Source organism: Poromitra crassiceps (genome assembly GCF_964638095.1).
Source record: "Poromitra crassiceps genome assembly, chromosome: 10".
NCBI lineage: Eukaryota > Metazoa > Chordata > Actinopteri > Beryciformes > Melamphaidae > Poromitra > Poromitra crassiceps.
The window spans coordinates 29,360,012-29,380,826 of NC_139631.1; the positions used below are offsets into that span (position 1 = coordinate 29,360,012).

Sequence of the window (20,815 nt, forward strand, 5' to 3'; positions counted from 1 at the left end):
TTTCCCGTAATAAATTGACATGTCAGACTAACGACAAAAGGTTTGTGTAAATCTGTCCGACTGATAGAATAAATAGCACGGCGGTGGCAGCAGATGGATGGGCTCCCTGGCGAGCGGAGGCTCCCTGCCCAGATGCACTTTGCTGTGAGCATGCGGTAAATACGCCGCCACCGTAAATTGTTTACCCACAAACTCCTAATAGCTCATTAATACCGCGCGGCGACAGGTAGGGAGCTATTTTTGATGATGTTAGCAGCACTCGAAGATGCTTGGTTTCATAAATCCATCCGTTGCCCAGTCTTGCCTTGCTTGAGGGGCCGTTTATTTAATAGTAAGCATCATTTGATTGTTAAACTAGAGCGGCGTGCCCGGCGTCTTTTCCTCGCTGCTTTTCAAAACAAGTCATTTAACAAGTGAACTGAAGAAATGGGAGAAAACATCTCGGTGGCCACTGATAAAAGACAGGTGGCACAAAGCTGCAGTGGGGAAACATGTTTGTTTTTGTGGCTGTAGTGTTTTTAACAACACCTACTTTGTTGGGTTTTTAACCTGTGGGCTTCTTGTAGATGTAGATGCTCCAGGCTGTCTAGGAGGGTTAAAGTGGATTCTGCTTATTTCCGTGGCTGAGGGCATTGGGCTGTGCTGTAAGCAGCAGCCTGGCTGAGCTGAGCTGAGCTGTGCTGTGCAGGCCTAGTGGAGACAGATGAGCAACATTCATCACAGGCTGGGGGTTTGATTACATCGCCCCTGTCCTCTCGAATAAAGCTGGCCCTGGGGCGTTAACATCGACATGCTACCGCTACTTTCAAAGCACCGCATTTGTGAATGTTCAACTCCCCTGTGCTCTTACCTCCATCTCCTACTCTGTCTATCTCAATCAACATATATTAAAGAGTTCCAAATGATACATGGTCAATACATAGATGATGCTACTGATGGTTAAAAAGTGATATTTCAGGTATGGTGGTTCTCAACTCTTAAACATAGTGCTTATATGTTGGAATTATTGATCCTTTAAATCCCAGTGCCCGACTGATATATCGGCCGACATTGGCCTATTACAGATATATCGTATCTGCAGTTGTCCGATATGCGCCGATATTTTTTATTTCATTTTTTAGAGTTACTAGAAATTGAGCGCGCTCCTTTCTAGCATCCCTCGCTGCCACGCCCACTGAACTGGCAGCCGTGCCTCGTCGGTTTGCCCTCGAGGTCTCAGCCGCCACGCTCCACTGCCGCCCAATTATATTAGTAAGATTTATAATTTTTTAAATTCCCACTAAAGTTTATTGTTTCAGTGCACTGATGTCATTTTGGACAAGTTTATTGTTCAACTGTAAAATATCCGGCCTCCATTACATCTTTGTCAAGTGTTTGATATTTGAGGGATCATTTATTTATTTACGATAAATCAATGTCAGATTTATTTATTTTGTACTTCCTATTATTGACATCGGCCCCAGAAATCCGATATCGGTCTGGCTCTACTTTGGTTACATATGGCAGACCAGTCATTCATCACATTCATTGGTATTTGAGTGGGAAGAGCAGACAAAGACTCCATGGTGCTCTTTTAACCTCATAGGCCAAGTCAATGAAAGGTCAACTTCCTGCCTCTTCACATCCTCTAAACAGGAAGAGCTCTTTGTTTCGCCAAAATGTCTTTTATTTTGCTCAATTTGTTCCTGAGGGAGTAAACTTCAGTCGAAGGCAACAGTGTTTGTGAGCAGCTGCGGTCACATGACAGGAAATGGCCTTTTCTTTGACCACTGTTCAAGTACCAAACTGATCCTAGATCAGATGTCTGGGACGTGTTCAGACACTCAAAGTGAGTTGACATTCGCATATCTTGCTCATAAAGTGTTGGATCGTACTTAGTGAAATGTCAATGTTTTAATGGGGGCCTTTAAAGTCAGGCACATTGTAGGATTACCTCTTATTTTATCGCAAAGAGCTCGATTTGAAAATATATTTCTTTGTGTGTGTGTTTTTATACAGTACATTAGACTTGTCAGAGAGAGACGACGCCCTGCGGTTGCATCACAGGCTAGAGGGTTGGATGCACAGACTAGGTGAATAGCTGCCATGTTGCGACGGCATACAAAACTCCAGCATCAATCAAAAAGTTTTACGAAGAAGAGGAGAGCTGCAGAAAATATCTATAAAAACAAACGTGCATTGATTCCATTTCTGAATTAATCTGAGCCAGAGGATGGCATTGAATGCATTGGAGCATTAAAGTGTTGGGTCATTGCACTGAAGGCCTACATCAATTGATCCATTTTCAAACCTTAAATTGATATTGACCCGTTTCATCTCGACTCGCACAGCAGGTAAATTGGACCACAAGTTATATAGCACTCCAGTTTTTGATAGGTGACCCCTTTATTTGGGAGGAGTTCGGCGTAATCGCACATCTTGTTATGAACTAAGCTCTTACTGTGATGCAGGACCTTTGAGTACATTTTAGACTCTCAGAGAAATCTTCCAAACTGACTCTGCCATCTGGCCGAGTCAGGTAAGAAATCTTCAAATGATCTCTCAAATAAAATAAGGCTTGTGCCATAATAAACGTCCATATTGAGTGGTTTGCACTTTTCTCCTCCCTGCTCAGCGTTTGCCTCTGAAAGAAGTGTCAAATATTTATGGGCTTCGTTAATGTTTTTTACAGAAAGGCCTTGTTTAGTCTTTTGATGCTGTAATTAGCTTCCATATTTTTGAAAGTGCTTAGCAGCCAAGTGGTCCCTGGGGGGCACGGGCTGGAAAGAGGAGGTAGAGCCTGACTTCATGTATAATGAAATTAGAGCAGAACCGTTACAAAATGGAAACCTTGCACAATTTTTCATTCCTATTCCCGTAAATGGGAATGTTCCTTTTTGCCGATCCCTGTTACTTTGCTCAGGTGCTCGTTAAGAGGGAAGTGTTTCACAGCTAAACCATGTCCTTGCTTAAATGCAACATCCAGTCTTCCGGTTTCTTTGGAAAATATAGTGTTACGGTTGCAATAGCATCAACCCCCCCATCAGATTAGCCAAATGTAGTGAAACCAGGCGTTGCTACTTACTGTACTGTATATCAGTGGTTGACTTAAGAAAAACAAACATGGTAGTCAATACAGTATGTGTGGTGTTGACAATAATTCATACTCAGAGGCTAGTGGTGTAATGAGTGGGTTGGTAAGTTTAATCTGATGTAGATCCAGATAATGTACATTCTACCTTACTGTCTGTGAGCCTTACTGCTCTGTTAATTGAGACTACAGTCGTAGACTGGATGGGTAGACTCTTGGTTTACTATCCGTTAAAGTGAATTATCGATTGGAAACACAAGCGCACTTGCTGCAAATGCACTTGCCTTTATTATTCAAAGGGTGATTTAGTTTTTGGACCCATTTCTTGAAATTTAAACCGTTGACCAGATTGAGATAACCTGACGCTGCCAGATGGACGGTTTAGCTCCACATTACGTTTCACTAAACCAGTCGATCTGGGAATGCAGTAACCCGACCCGCTGACGGAGGCGGGCACTTTTTCCAAGCTACTTGGCAGGTGATTGGATGACCCATCTGTCTATCACCGCTGGTGCGTGTTAACTTCAACCAATCAGATCGCCATGGCTCTGACATCACGTTTGCGACCGGAGGAAGGTGCCTGTGCCTGATCTCCGTGGTAGTCTATCATTGATTGAGTCCTCACCGTCCTCATCGTCGTAAAGTCGCCTTCGAAGCATGACGTTCGATTATAACGAACTAGTTGTGTGGCTTAGCCTTCCCAAATGTTGAGGGTCGTTTTTTAGAATTTAATACATAGAATTGGGAATGTTACATTCAATTTCATTCAGACTGCCTGTCACTTCCGCGGCGGCAGCCATGTTGATGAGTGAAAAGAACTACAAAGACCATGTACCCACTACTTGCCCAGACAAGCCTAAGCCCGCCTAAGGCTGCCGCTGATTCGTCGAGCCGGCATGGTTCGGCCAATCATCCTAACTGCCTGTGCATGACAAGATGGATTACGTCGAGAGAATCTCTTTTGATCTCGCAAGGTTATCCATCTTGCAAGCAAGGTTATGATTGAGATGGCCAATATAGAATGATTTGTAATTGTGATGGCGTCAAAGTGTTTGTCAGGATTTTCCGTCGCAACGTATTTCATTAATGCTCTCTAGCAGAACTTTACACTCATCAGCCAGCTTCCTGGTCCTTTGAATGCTCGATCAAAGGTTTCTAGATAGATAGATGGCCCAGTGCACAGCGCATTGACGAAGAATCACTCCTGCGTGTGATGCGTTCTACCACTATGGTGTCTGTTCTTTCTCCTCCATTTCTAATTATCCCCAACAGAGAGGCTGGGAGAGAATCATATATATGCATGGTGACATTGCAGCTTGTGATCTGCTCTGCTGACTCTGTAGAGGAACATGTAAAGCATTGAGATGACTTCATTTCAAATGGGTTAATAATCCTGTCCTTTGATCCATACCAAAGGACACCTTGTTCATCATGTACAGTACATGAATACGGAGTTCTCCATGTTGGCTACATCGTGTCGCCACTGCCTCGATCGATGCAGTGAGGAGAATCTTCCGCGGGCCCTTGGTGAAACACCAGCATGTTTCCATCATGGCTGTTGCCTCATCCTTTGAAAAGTGTGCAAGCCTTTTTCTCTCAATGTTTGGACCATCATGGCTGTTGACATGATATACTAGCCCAGTGGTTCTCAAAGTGCCTTGCCTGGTGACAGGGTCGTTAGGTCGTTGGGTGTAACCTGGGCCCGGTGCAGCTAATCAGCCTAATGACACAAATGTGTTTATTTATTTATGTGTGCGCACAATAAAAACAGAAACGGATACAATTTCAAACAGGAAAATAATGTGCAGGTAGAGAAAATAACTACCTACTACCCTACTACCCTACTAACGGGGGATAAAAAATCTGGGGGGGGGAGTTAAAAAACAATGTGATCAAATGGGGGTCTAATTTGACATGAAAAAGTTTGAGAACCACTGTACTAACCTACTTTCTGTCTGTGGCTTTGAGTGATGATAGTTTATAGGTTATGTTTTGGAATGGCGCCAGATCTATTTGAAATTGTGTCACTTTCCAGTGTTTTTTGAAGAAACAATTTTCTGACTCTCTGTCCTGTAGTATCTGTTGCATTTGATTCCTGCAAACCCTTTGTATAAAAAATGTTAAGCTCAAGAATTTAATATAATGGTAAAACAACAAAAATCAGTACAACCCTTAACATGAAACTGCAGTAAAAGTTTTAGGAACTGCAAAAACAGTGTGGGGAAAATCTTTGTTCAGTCCTGATGTGCTATGCAATTGTTGACTGGTTAGCATTTCATATATTACAAAATGTATGTTTGAATATAGCATTATCTTCAGTTACAGAGTGTCATGGTCTTGTTTACATGCCAAAATCATCAGATATAATAAAGAAAATAAGGTAAGAGACCTGCGCTAATCCACAAGCATGATGTGGAACCAGAGGGATTGCTGACTTTAAAGGGACATGTTTAATTAGCCTGTACACACACACACACATCACTGTGGGAAGCTGGGAACTGGCAGAACTTCTCGAGAATTGGCCCCTTATCCAATTAAAATCAAGCCTGCTTCTTCTTCTCTGGCTCTTCAGTGCGACAGCCCCACATGGAGAACCTAATAAGAGCTTTCCCTGACAGGCAGCAGCTTGCTCCAGGGCTTCAGACTTTCTCATTTGAAGATCATGTAGGGATGTAGACTATAGGTATCTGTCTACTATTAAAACGATGCCTTACTTAGTGTAGAGGTAAAAGCACTCGCGGTGGAGACACGGGCTCAATTCCCGAGCGTCGTACTTCCGGCTTGGTCAGACTTTCCAACAGACACACTTGGCCGTGTCTGTGGGTGGGAAGCCGGTAGGGTAGCGTGGGTAAACCCAGCCTCCACGTGACCTCTATGTACTATCAGTCACTTATGCTACAGGCATAGCCTGTGACGTCACATTGAAGGCTGGGTTTACCTTAGTCTCACAGTGACGTCGACGGTGGGTCTGACTACGTGAGACTAGATTTACCCAGGCTACCGGTGGGGTATGAGTCCTGGTCGCTGCAGTAGTAGGTCGGCCATGACAACAGGGGGAATTGGCCAAGTACAAATGTGGAGAAGAAATGAGAAGAATCCGAAAAAAACGTGATTAAAAAAACAATAACAAACTATGCCTTATTGTGGATTTTTACAAAAACCAAAGTCTGTCACCCAACAATTAAAAAAAGGCACCTTTATCCCAGAATGCCTCCTTGCCATCTCATAGAGTTGGCTACAAAGTCAATAAGGCTGCTTTACAGGGTCAAGGAGTTGAAAGCTGCTCTAATGTCAATACAGTTGTCTCCATTGTTCACGTACAAAAATGGATGATTTAGTTTGGTTGTCGGCTTCTTGGCTCCTTCATGTAAAACCCCAGCAGGGGGAATTGGATTTGTTTCAAGCTTCCCTCCGGTGTATCTTAGTTGAATTAGGACAACCACAGTGATCAGCAGTGCAGCAGTAGCTGGGATGATGAAGACAATCACAGTGATCAGCAGTGCAGCAGTAGTTTGGATGATGACAACCACAGTGATCAGCAGTGCAGCTGTAGTTTGGATGATGACAACCACAGTGATCAGCAGTGCAGCTGTAGTTTGGATGATGAGGACAACCACAGCGATCAGCAGTGCAGCTGTAGTTTGGCCGATAGCGCGATGTTTAGAGATACAACCTTGAACTTGTGACTGGAAGTCTGCTGATTAGATTCTCCCCAGACCGAGCAGAAAACCTCAACAACTTTGATTAGGTATAGATTAGGTATAAAGGTTTTTTTTGTAAGTGGAAAATGGCCTCATCATTCTCATGACTCACTGCTCCTGTTGTAAAAGCAGGTAAAAGTTTCTCACACTCTTCCCCCCTGACACACTTAATGTCTTAGTTCCCTCTGTCTCAGCATGTCTGTGTAGCTGTTGGTTTGGCCGTCTCTTCTTCTCCCCTTCCCTCCTGCACACAAGTCATATTTCAGTCCCGGCAAATCACCAGTGGAAGTATCCGTTCATTTTTTGCTCCTTCTTATTGCATCTCATTCCCACGAGGAAACAAACCGCGTCTTTTAATACCGATGAAAGACTCCCTGGATCACAGCTGATATTGCTCTGCTATTTCTCATACATCAGCCCCACATCATCAATACTGCCTTCCATATCAGCGCTGACGCGTGGGGGTCAACCACCCTCACATTTTGGAACGTTTCATAGTGGTGAGATGAGAAGAAAAGGGCCCCCTAGTGGTGAGATGAGAAGAAAAGGGCCCCCTGCTGAATCTTAATTCCTGACAGAACTGTGTTTTGCTGCCATCAACCACTCACTTCAAGCTCGCATTTCATGTCTCGCAAACAGGAGAGCAAAACCATGGCAGCCTGGCACAGGTACAGTACAGCAGGTGCCAGGTTGTTGTGCCCGTTTACCTTCACAGTGATGTTCTTTTAATGTGGAACGGCACTTTGTGATGAAAGAGCGATGCTGCTGTCCCCCCTCTGTGCATGTCGACGCTCACTCTTTTGTTTTTTGCTGCAACTCATGCTATGCGATGTAGACTGACTGGCATTTCATATATTGTAAACTTGATTGTTGAATGTAGAATTATCTTCTTCAGCTATAGCGTGCCGTGGTCTTGTTTACCTACATCATATTGAACACATTCCAAAACCATCAGATAGAATAAAGAGAGTAAGGTAAGAAACCTGCGTTAATCCACAAGCATCATGTGGAACCAGAGGGCTGCTGACTCAAAGGAACGAGTGTAATTAGAACACACACACACACACACACACACACGGGAAGTGGCAGAACTTCTGGAGAATTGCCCCCTTATCCAATTAAAACCAAGCCTGCTTCTCATTGAGAAATGCCAGACACTTCTTTTCTCCACAAAATTGTTAATGAAAGTACAAACTATGCATGTGCACATTTTTACTACTGTAGATATGAAAATAGGGTCCTAGTTGAAAAATACTGAAATTCAACTGTAAGCCTCTGTTAAAGAAGAGTTGCCTGGATGCCTCTGTGATAAGTAATTACATACCTATTTCCAATCTCCCCTTTATTAGTAAGATCCTGGAAACAAAATTGTGTTCAACCACCTTAACAACTATTTCATTTCAAAGGTCCATTTTTACCATTTCAATCCAGATTTAGACCCCATCATAGTACTGTACTGAGATAGCCCTTATTAGAATTGTGAATGATCTTCGTGTAAACACAGATTCAGGAAAACCTTCTTCCCTTGTACTTCTGAATCTTAATGCTGCATTTCACACTGTTGATCAGTGATCACACACATAGACTAGAAAACTGGGTTGAACTCTCTGGTCCGGTCTTAAATTTGTTCAAGACCTACCTGCAAAGCAGGAACTACTTTGTGTCTATTGGTGACTTTTGTCTCTGAAAGGGTCAGCATGACATGGAGTTCCACAGGTCTCAACCCTTAGCCCGCTTTTATTCAACCTCTACATGCTTCCACTAGGTCTCTAGGACATACAGAAAAATAGCATTCATTACCACAATTAGCCTATGCCGATGACACTCAGCTCTATATATCTCTTTCTTCAAGTGACTTTGGTCCTGTAGATTCTCTTATTCAGTGTATTGAGGAAATTTATTATTGGATGTGCCAAAACTTTCTTCAGCTAATTAAAGAAAAAAAGGGTAATTTTGTTTGGTACTAAGGAAAAGAGGCAGACAATTAAAGCTCACCTTGACTCCCTGTATCTCAAGAGTAAACACCAAGCTAGGAATCTTGGTGTTGTTATGGATTCGGATCTCAATATTAACAAACAGATCAATATTATTACAAGATCAACCTTTTATCATCTTGAAATAAACAAAGTACAAGGTCCTATGTCAAAACCTGATTTAGAAAATCTGATACATGCTTTCATTACCAGCAGAAGAATCCTTCAAGATTGAATCTAAATTGATTTCCTTTTGAGAGGAAAAATTGAGGGAGTCACTCTCAGAGAAGTTATACTGGCTGACCAGAGCTGTGACCAGTGTGAGAGTGACTGCTTCATATCTTTTTCTTATGTATTTGTTCTGTTTTATGTGAAGCACAATGTATTTTCCTTGTGTATGAAATGTGCTATATAAATAAAGTGTGCCTTTGCCTTGCCTAATTATGCCCTACTGTGGCCTCATTCTCATGAGTCACTGCTCCTGTTGTGTAAGTCATCATACAGTACAGTAGTCTTACCATGTGTCACGCATGTCAAAGTTTCTCACACTCTTTCCCCCCGATCCACTTAGTTCTCTCTGTCTCAGCATGTCTGCGTAGCTGTTGGTTTGGCTGTCTGATTTTCTCCCCCTCCCTCCTGCACACAAGTCATATTTCAGTCCCGGCAAATCACAGTGGAAGTATCCGTTCATTTTTTGCTCCTTCTTATTGCATCTCATTCCCACGAGGAAACAAACCGCGTCTTTTAATACCGATGAAAGACTCCCTGGATCACAGCTGAGGGCCCATATTGCTCTGCTATTTATCAAACTTCAGCCCCACATCATCAATACTGCCTTCCATATCAGCGCAGACGCGTGGGGGTCAACCATCCTCACATTTTGGACTGTTTCATAGTGGTGAGATGAGAAGAAAATGGCCCCCTAGTGGTGAGATGAGAAGAAAAGGGCCCCCCTGCTGAATCCTAATTCCTGACAGAACTGTGTTTTGCTGCCATCAACAGCTCACTTCAAGCTCGCATTTCATGTCTTGCAAACAGGAGAGCAAAACCATGGCAACCTGGCACAGGTACAGTACAGTATGTGCCAGGTTGTTGTGCCCGTTTACCTTCACACTGATGTTCTTTTAATGCAGAACGGCACTTTGTGATGAAAGAGCGATGCTGCTGTCCCCCCTCTGTGCATGTCGACGCTCACTCTTTTGTTGTCAGCGTTCTTGTTTGTCTTTTTGCTGCGACACACTTTTGTGTGTGTCTCATTTGAATGCCATCCTTGCTCCTCAGCTGTTTGGTGCTACATCTCGACATCTCTTTACAACATTGTCCCTGTTTTCTTCTCTCTCTGCCTCTCTCCAGGTAATATCAATGACTGCAATCTGCACTACTACTTCTTCCTCCTGGCGGGCATCCAGGGCGTCACCCTGCTGATCTTCATCATTGTGTCCGTCAAGTATGACAAGCAGAAGGGCAGAGCAGGGAGCCATAGGCAGAGTCTTTCCTCCTCTTGACCCCAGGACTGACGCCCACACACACACGTCCCAGTATCCCTCGCACTATGTCTGCCTTTTCCATCGATATGGCATCGGTGTCAAAAGGACCTGCCCAAGAGGTACTTAATAGTCAAATTGTACGAAATTTGCGGTTCCTGAGATTATTCTCTCAAAGTCCCGCGCAATCCTGTCATGAATTAAGAAAAGTTATTTTAAATGTGTACTTCTTATTTAAATTATTTAAACTTTTATGCAGGGATTGCTTACCCTACTTGGTAACAAGAACACACAAGGTTTTATACAGAGACCACAGTACCACACATAAAGCATTGAAGATTAGTCGCAGTAATGAGGCAGTTATCTAGGTTTTGATCTTTTTATATAACTACAGTACTTTCTTAGCCCTGTGTTTACTCTTGTTGCCTTTCTTTGATCATTTGCACTTGACTTGAGGAGTGGTGCCATGTGAAGGCAATATTCAGATATTTTCTAATCATGAAAAATGCGTAGCTGCTTTTCTGATTCGATTTTTGTTTTCTGGCACAGCCTTATGTTTGCAGGAATGACAGAAACCACTTTACTAACCATTTTACTGACTTGGTGTGATGATATTTACACACTGTGTTTTTTTATTATTTCTTTTTTTATGAAATGTACTTGAATATTAGAATTATTTTATCTTGATTCTGATTCGCCCTCTTGGCTTGCAAGAGCGTTCTTATAATCAGGAGTTCATTGTATATTATGTACAGTTCCATCACAAAAACATCCAACAGTGATTGGAGAATTATTCACATGTGAATATACAGTGAAATGAGTGCATTTACATGCATACAATAAACTGATAACAGAATAATCAGGTAATGGCAATAATCTGATTTACGCGTTTACATGCACTTTAGTAAGTAGAGGCGGCTAACTCGCCTCAAAGTCTGAGAGTGGACATAGAGATTGGGCTATGCACTGAATAAAACTGATGATTCGACAAAAAGCTAGGTGTGTTTATCGGATTTGTCATAATCCGATAACTGCCTTTATCCGATAAAGCATATGGGTTTATGCTGTTTACATGACCACTTGAATAATCAGGTAACTCCAGAAGTCCAGATATCCGATAATGATCGGTTTATTAACTGTGTGCATGTAAACGCAATGGTGGGACATATTCACTGCATCACCATGACTTGTTGGAAATTATTGAATATTGAGAGGAAGTAGCTATTTTGTCCCCAGAAAGGAAACATGTTTCCACAGCCTGTTAATTACATCCTGCAAATCCATATTTAATCCACCCTACAAACTCATTATGCACAGTAAGCATCATACATGACATACTGACATGTCCTCACAAGACTCCATGACTTCCTCTAAAGCTGCAAAGGGGTTGTTAATTTCTGGCCAAGCTGCAAACCACAAGTCATAAGTTTAACACAATTAGCTGAAACAATTGGATAGAAATCGAACCGGGCAACCTTGGCAACCTCATTCATAAAATAGCTATGACATTCATGCTTGCATAATGACAGAAATTATGTTTTGCGTTTTGAAATGCAACAGAAAATTTGTGACAATTTTTCACACCAGTTATCGGTATCTTTTCAAAATCGCCTAGATAAATTACATATATACACAGTTAAACCATAATAAAACCAGGAACATTTTACAAATGTGGCCCCTTATTTTTTTTTATTTTTTTGACCTCCACCACGGAGTTGTTTTCGACCCTGTTTGTCTGTTGTGGGCAGAATATCTCAAAAAGTTATGAACGGATTTGCACGAAACTTGGCAGAAAAGCAGGTCATGGGCCAACTTAGAAATCATTAACTTTCCACATGCACTGCACAAAAGGGGGCATGGCAATGGCCGTGGCCAATCACAAAAAGGCGCCTGACTTCCAAACGGATTCACGTAACACCACGCCGTGGCGGACGTATGCACGCTACCGAGTGCCCTTAAGTTTGTGTGTGTGATGGCTCTGCAGCTTGGCCAGGGAAGGATATGGTTGTCATATTTATTAGACGTGTCTCATTTGTTTTCTTCGTACTACTGCTGTGTGTGTTTCTTATCCTCAGAATAAACAAAAAGTACAGAAATGGAGGCTATTAAAGAAACCTCTCAGGGCTCTAGGGGAGTAGTAGTGTCAAGTGATATTGCACACCAGGAAAATGCAAAACTGCCTTTGAGAGCTCAAAACATGTTGTTTACACACTCCCGTGCTGTAAATTAGGTTACGTTTGTAACCGAAACCAGAAGCTATCTCAATGACGGTGTGCCTCTTTTAGCCATTTTAGTTTGTGTTGTGTTGGTTGGAGAAGTGGATGTTCCCTGTTTTGTTGCATATTTTATAGCTTTGTCATCTCGATCATCTGAAAAAATTGTTTTTATTTCGAAAATATATTCAGTTTTAATAATGCTGCGGTACTGGAATGTTGTTTTGTGGTTATAATCGTGGCCATTAAAGCATATTAAATTGTAGCCGGTGTTTGTCATCTTTTTGCATTATATCAAAACAGCCAATTGTCTGTTAGAAATAACAGCCAGTTCAGACAGACAGCATGACTGATGGAGCGTCACCTGCTGCTAATGTAATATTGAGGTTTAGACTATTTAAAGTCGGTTTCCTCGCTCACTGTGCTGCTTGCAATGCCTGCTATGCCATTTTCTTTTTCTCGACACTCTGTTATGCCCCATGGGGAAGTCTTGCAATTTATCACCTGTTCTTCAACTGGTGTGAATCGTCCGGCTGAACAAAGAGTAAACAGGTGCAGAATGCCAGGGCGCTCTCCTGATTAGGGTTATGGTTTGTGGGTCTTAAGGCAAGTCACTTGTAAGTACAGTGTGTCTATTCATTATAAGACAAACAACAACTGTGGCAGGCTGCTGTGAACAAGGTCGAGGTGCAAAGCCTCGTTTTTAATGAGATTTTGCATTTCCTACTGAGGCGGCGGCGTATTGGTAGCTTCATCCGACAGATTGGAATCATTGAATCATCACAGGTCATTTTTCCCCACGGCGCTGGGCTAAGTCAGGACACTCAGTCACTCACTCACTCATGGACGTTTAGGGAATAGGGGCCATAGCTAGGTATAGGAAGGTCGGGATTTGAGGGGTGCATGGTTAGTGTCTAGGGGGGTACAGTATGTGTGGGTGGGTGAGTTGGGGGGAGGAAGGAAAAGGGGCTGTAGCTAGGGATTGGAAAGTGGTAGAGAGGATTGAAGGGGTGGCTAGGTGGCGTGGCTAGGGGGTATGGGTGGTGGAAGCGGTGGAGTCAAAGGGGCCCTAGCTAGGGATAGGAAGGTGATAGAGAGTTTGAATTCGACGGCTGGGTGGAGGGAGTGGCTAGGGGGGGTGGGTGGTGGGAGGGGGCAAGGGAAAAGGGGCCGTAGCTAGGGATAGGAAGGTGGTAGAGTCAGGATTTGAGGAGCCAGTAGGGGGATTGTGGGTGGTGCCATAAAGCTGAATGGGCCACACCGCTGTGCCGTGCGCTTAAAGGTTTGCGCTTGTTAATGTGAGTGAAGGCCTTGCAGCCATGACACTCAGAGAGGGCCATTTCCTGTCAGCCAGCCCACACAGGCATGACTGAGTAGACGGCTTGATGTTTGAAACCAACACACGCCTCAGGTCATAATTCTCATGTGGTTGCTTGTTTCTCATGTTGAGAGGAATTTCTGACAGATCTGAGTGGTTATGCAGGCGCTACTGGAAGGCAATAAAAGTGAGAAATATAGTTTAGGCACTGGCCTCCCAATGTTTTAAGTTGATTTATTGTGTTTCAGAAAACAACAGTGCCTCGGAGAGAGCAGCCCCTGCATACATTTATATGTTGTAGTGGGGCTTTATTTGAGTCGAGATAAGGCATAAGCCAGGTATCAAGTTTATACGAGGGATCAGCCGAGCAGCATTTTTGTAAACAAACCGCGTCACTGGGTGGCAACGGCAATAGAACCCTATGGAGCCCAAGTGGCACAAGGCTGAGTGTCTGACTAGCCGGCAAACTCTGTTTACATTTTAAAAACGGCGACAGTTCACACAACTTTAACACGACATGTAGCCTATATATTATACATCAAACTCTACTTCTGCTCTCACTGAGAATGTCAAAATATAAGCGATGTGATGTATAGTTTTTGAGATATTAACGTTTGTTTGGCACAACTCATACTATTAACTGCAACGGGGTTCCGCATTTCTGGGTGGCAAGTGACGTCACGCTGATTCGTCCTATATTGTGCTGAATCTCACTTTGATGGTTGATATTATTTTAAAGGAATTATTCACCACTTGTCATTACAATTTGGGTATAGCAGACGAACCAGAAGTCGAGCAGAGCAGATGAGAAACAAAAAATAAAAAATAAAGTTTTTTTTCCTCATATTCCGATTTCGGATGGATAGAACTATGGTTGAAAAGTGGTGAATAGTTCCTTTAAACTTATAATATAAGCTGTTTTTCTTTCTACCATTCACTCAGAAGTCCGTTCAATAAAGCTCTAGCTGTTAAGTTGTTTGGGCAAGCTTGACAAGTTGAGCATTAAGGTATTTAAACCAAGATTGTGGAGTAAAGATCCAGAAAGTTATAGAGACAAATTGATTTCAGTCGGTGGGTTTTATTTACTTCAAAGTTCTCTATTTCCAAAAAGTGCTATCAAAAAAAAAAGTTTTGAGATTCTGAAATTTCGAGGTCTCTGAGTAGACATTTTATGTTCAGAACATTAACAGCGCTGTAAATGGCGTTTACATTTATTTTATGAAGGCAGTTGCTGTGTGTATTTCCTGCCATTATATTTATTGCTTGACTAAGCACATTTTCCATTCGTCTGCTGTAAATCAAGCAATTTTATCTCCTCGCTGTCTGCGCTAAACGACTTCCAGGGGGCATGTAGCAGTCTAACATAATCTAGAGAATGTTAACTTGCTTTTAATTAACTCTTACCTGACAGATGCCCCCGAAGATCTTCTCCTGTAATTGGTGTATTAGGAAGTACCATCACATGTTAATTAAGATAAGCTAATAAAGACACAATGTTTAGAAAAAATCACCTATCCTTATGTTTTAATCATCACCGTTCACCGTCCTAATTATCTTATCTGCCCTTTCTGATTCACGATTGGACAGCAGCCCATTGTAATGGCCAAGGGACATCCTCCTGAGACCTGGCAATTTATTTTTGTCCGCTGTAGTGTCCATTATTCCCTGGTTTTAATTTCAAGAACCATATCAAATATGCTATCATGCTGAAACCTGTTGCAGAGTCTAGAGGATATCCTGGGCTTTTCAGTGATATCACATTGTTGCATTGTAACCTTGACAACACGACACAACTCTCTTCGAAATATCATCTAAACCACAACATTTTATGGGTGCAAGAGAGATAAGACTGTGTTTAAATGATGCAGATATCCGTGTTTCTTCAGCAAAGATTGAGTTAGATTTTGTTTTTAGAAAAGGAGTGTATTAACTACAGCTGAGTAAGTTTTCAGTGGTATACAATACATGCAACCCTATGACACTGTTTGTCAATGTCCAGTGTGGTGGACAATAGGACTTGCTAAGTTACTTTTTTTTTACCTGATTTTAAAACATTATAGGAGACAGAAATTATGGAGAGTGAAATTTGCTCACATTTTTTAAGGGAGGCTCAGATTTGTTCTTCTTCTGCCGGGTCCACACTTAGTTGAGTAATATTATGTTTGATTCATGGTTTATGTTCCAGACACGCTATACCAATGGAGTAATCATGCTGAGGGGGATATGATGTATCGAAAAGAAAACATATGTAGAGCCTCTCCTGATGTTCCAGCGTACTGATTTGAATCGCTATTACGGGTTAAGGAATGTGCTTTCCTCGTTGCTTGGATGGCTGTCTTCTTCTGTGGTGTTGAGCACAGCGGTGGGTTAAGGATGTTCATTCAGACAGATGATCTGTGAAATAAGCAACCGTAAAATGCTTTAACAGCGTACATCTATCTGGATTTGCGGCGTCAGCCTTGGCCATTATGTGGAGGCTCTGTGGTGTCGGGCATCTTAAAATGGGGCTTGACTCCCATAAAGGTATCAGGATAAATCTTTCTCAGCCGTGATGAGGAATACCACTCTTGCCAGGTGTATCTCGGTGGCCCTCTGACCTTCTCTTGTTTACCACCAGGCAGAAAAATGTCCCGGCGCGTCTAAGAGTGCTGGCTGATACAATATGTTGCTGCTGCCTGTGCTGTGCCACGCTCGCTCCCCCACCGGCTCTCCAGGCTTACTTTATCTAAATGACATGGTTGGGTACTCGCATCTTGCTGCTGAAGGCCTTTGCCAGCCTGTTGTTCATTGCCTTTGGGTTTTTGAGTCATCGCTGCTAGTCTCCCTTGCCAGACTATCTCCACACTCCGTTTCGCGCTGTACCAGTGCAGGAGATGCTTTATTGCATCCAAATCTACGTCAAAACCTGCCATTTTCAGCGTGTAGATTGCTAGAATGCTAGCTCTCGCGTTGTTGCTGTTTCACAGCGGCGGAGGGTTTGAGAGCGGTAACACGCGGGGATTTCCCTTAGCTCCGACTGAAGTGGTCGGAGCCAATGGCAGAGCCTCTGTTGAGTCAGGCTAAAGTCAACAGTCACACACAAAAACAGATCCACTGCAAATATTGCAGTCTTTTTGTGTGCACTTTATTTTGATCCCAGTTTTGTTTGAACTAGAACGACCGCACCGCGGATATGCCTCCGCCAACAAATGAGCAGTCGACATCCATGTGTGTCCAGAGTCAGACTCTCACACCCTTTCCCTCGCAACCTTCCCACCACACCCACACCCCCCAGCCACCCCCTACACACCTCTGGAATCCCCGCTCTCTAAGACCTCCCTATCCCTAGCTATGGCTGCTTTTATCCAGCCCCGCCCCCTTTCCTTGATGGAACGGTTGGACATACAGTCACTGTGACCTTGAACTTTGACCTTTGACCACCAAAATGTAATCACTTCGTCCTTGTCACCTTGCCCAGGTGGATGCTTGAGCCAAATTTGAAGAAAATCCCTCAAGGTGTTGACTGCGTTAACGAACATCGGATGGACGTACAGACAACCCGCAAACATAATGCCTCCGGCCCGGCTATCGCCGGCGCAGGCATAATAAAAGTACTTGTGACATCTGACATGTGGCTTTGACTTAGGCTACAAATGAACATTTAGCCCACTTCGTAGAAAATACCGAGATATACAGTATATCACGTATCGCCATTCAGCCTGAAAAATACTGAGATATGATTGACACGGCTGCATGTGTCTTTGTGTGTGTGTGTGTGTGTGTGTGTGTGTGTGTGTGTGTGTGTTCTTTCCGTGACACTGTGGGGCACCTGCCAGTCAGGTGGGAGACGGCGTTTACAAGGCACAGATTTGGCACGGGGATCGTGTTTATGAACAATGTTTGTCTTTGGTTCCCTGTGGCTCCATCTGTAAAAATCGGTGGGAGCAGAATTTTCAAGCTGACCTTGACGGCTGCTCCCTCCCTCCTCTGTAACTCTGTGAGGGTGCGTTTAGCTGCTGCAAAACGACTGTGAACTATTTCATTTTTTTTCCAAAAGAAACAACATCAATCAAACGGTGAATAATAATTTGGAAATAGCAAATACCGGTCCTGCACATTAGGACCACAGGGAGCACACAGCCCACGATTAGTGAGAGTTTGCTGGTCTCACATCATCGATTTAATTAAAAATCCATTTAAGATGGAGGCCAATGGGGAAGATTTTTTTTCTCTTCCTCTGGGCGAGTCAGGACTTTAAGGCCAACAAAAACAAGTCTCGAGTTTCCTTAGCTTGTTCCAACACTGGAGCTGCTGAATTCAATATGTCTCCTATGCCATGTCCCAGCAGGCGTGAACACACATCTAAAAGCAGGGGGAAGGGGTTACTTTAATGGGCTGTGCTGCTCGGTTCCTACGTGAACAAGCCGAAGCCACTGATGATGGTCACGGAAAGCGAGTCGCAGTGGTGTGTTAATTACACAGGGCCCTCCATCAATCATGCCCCTAGTGGCTGACAGTTAAATTCCTCCCAGGCCCACAGCGGCTCCCCTCGCCCTTCACAGTCCACAGGCTGAGCGCAGGCAGCCACGGTCCCAGCACGCCGCGCATGGCCCCTGCATCAATCCCCCTACCGCTACTGATAGAGCCACAGCACCAGCCCCACCACACAGGGGAGAGAAGATCCCAGCACAGGGGGGGGAGGGAGGGGGGGACTGAGAAACAAAGGAGTGAGAGTCCCTCTCTGTCTCTCTCTCCGTGTGTTTGTGTTGGTCAAGATTGATTATAATCTCGTCTATCTGTGAATGTTTCCCCCCTGCTGCCCCGGTCGCTGCTGCACCTTCTGCCGATCTGGGGAGAGCCGTAGACTAGCACCATGCTTCCTCCAACACATGCACAGTTGCCAGCCGCTTCTTTTCACCTCACAGCGGGGAGCTTCACCAGCAGGACATAGCACGTGGGACGATCACACTATTCCCACCAGTTCCCTTCCACCCCGAACAGGTGCCCCGACCGACACTGCACTGGGGCTCGTGCAGTGACCAGGACACATACCCTCAATCCTAGCCTGGGTAAACCCAGCCTTCAACGTGAGGTCACAGGCGGCTATGCCTGTAGCATAGGTTTTGTGACTGATAGCACATAGAGGTCACGTGGAGGCTGGGTTTACCCAGGCTACCTCAATCCTCCTTCCCACCCGCAGACACAGCCACTAGTGGCTGTATGGATGCCCGACCAAGCCGGAGGTAACACGGGGGCGTGAACCTGCGACCCTCGTGTTGGTAGGCAGGGAATCTACCGCTACACTACATGGACACCCACAGCCTTTCTAGTGTTAATTCAGTGTTTTGGTGTAGCACGGAACGGATCAATAGTATCGCAGCTGGAGTAGGGAGGGGAATCAAGCTGCTTGAACTAACTAAATAAAAGTATGAAGAGAGCCACTTAACATGCATGAAGGTGTCAGGAGGGGCTGCGTTCAGCACAGCCTTGTTGCATAACAGAGCTAATTCTGGTCTAAATGGTGTCTCTTTTCACACTCTAGGACCTAGAGTATGAAAAGGGTCTAGGTAGTGCTACTTGCTAAAGTAGCTCAGCCGCCCCTCTTCCTGCTGATGGTAATGTTGTGACGGTGACTAATTAACAATGTGATCTACACTGCAAGCAATTGCACAGCAGTGGTTAACATAATCTGAACATTTCTCTGCTTGATGGAAAATAATAATAATAATACAAAGAAAAAATGCAATCAGCCCACGCCACTGTGACAATAATAAAGTTCATCGAGCAAAATGCAATTTTTCAGCTGACTGGCTTTGTTTAGGAAGTCAAAGATGATTATTGTTTGCGCAATTATCTGAATCATAAGAGATCCATTTCCTAAAAGAAACATTTCCCACCTTGCCTCGATTATTGACCCACATTGAATGCACACACGCCCTGTTTGAGGAGATCCAGAGCAATCACATCCCATTCTGTAATTGGTAATCTTTTCAAGAGGTCTCCAGAGACGGAGGGTAATGAGACCATCATCGGCAAAACTTTAAACTCTGGGGATGCAGAGGAAATGTCACAGTACCATGTTGACTGTTAAAAGCCCTTCCATACAGAGGTTGTCATGTTAGTCTACTGTGCTCTATAGATGTGATGAGTGAATTAATGGTCACTGCCTTTCTCCAGCACTAAAGAGCAGATTGATTTTTGTTATTTATTTATGAAGTTGTATTTTCTTTATTTTGTCACACTTTATAGACTTACTACTGTATTATGGATTTATGGGTCGTATGCTATTTTATTTCACGGCAGTAGGGGGCAGTACATCTCCAAAGGGTCACTGACAACCAATTTACACCTGGTTTTTAAATGTGGCCTGTATCCGGATAAGTTATCTCGATAGTGTTTGCATTTAAAAACCAGGTGTAAATGGTCTGAAAGAGATCTGAACACAATGTGAGCCAAACCAGATGTGGTCAGGCAGATTTGATCACATTCTGATCACAATGTGTTTACACCTTCCATTAACATGCATTTTTCCTTATCCAGATAACATATCTGAATACAGGTCACATTTAAAGACCAGGTGTAAACGGGGTGTGAGACTGTCCGTCCATAATCCAATACAGTAGTTTGAGAAAAGGAAAGCTGGTGCGCCGGCATCTTAATTCCTTTTCCCACTATTTACAGGTTGGTTGTAACCCAAAAATCACTCAGAATTGTTGTTTTCTGTGTATAAAATGTAGTTAAGAGTTATCAGTGGCTAATGTAATGTATTCCGGTTATCATAAATGTAGGTCTGTGTTAGCCTCTATTCCAAGGAGGTTCTAGTTCTAGCAAATTAGCATTTTTCTGGCTCAGTAATGGCCGGTGGTGTCCCAATCCTTACCAGTTTCCATAGGAACTTGATTACCTTATGTGTCTATCTTTATGTATTTTGACAATGATCTCAGATGCAAGCATATTAATTATGTTATTAGTATAGAATAGTATTATGAGTATGGTAAACTAATGGCTTCTATGAGAAAGTTTATTTGATTTAAAGAATGTAAGAGCTGAGCTGCGTTTGGTATATGGTTAAAATGA

The 20,815-nt window shown here is 43.4% G+C and overlaps 1 protein-coding gene across 1 annotated transcript in view; it reads left to right on the forward strand.

Annotated features, from left to right (window-relative positions):
• The window catches only part of slc15a4 (solute carrier family 15 member 4), a 41,199-nt gene extending 28,493 nt beyond the window's left edge, over positions 1-12,706 (forward strand). Inside the window, exon 9 of the mRNA XM_083644441.1 lies at positions 10,098-12,706. Within this exon, the coding sequence (XP_083500567.1) occupies positions 10,098-10,249 (152 nt within the window). The 3' untranslated portion in view covers positions 10,250-12,706. The remainder of the gene's footprint in view (positions 1-10,097) is intronic.
• Positions 12,707-20,815: the final 8,109 nt, after the last annotated feature.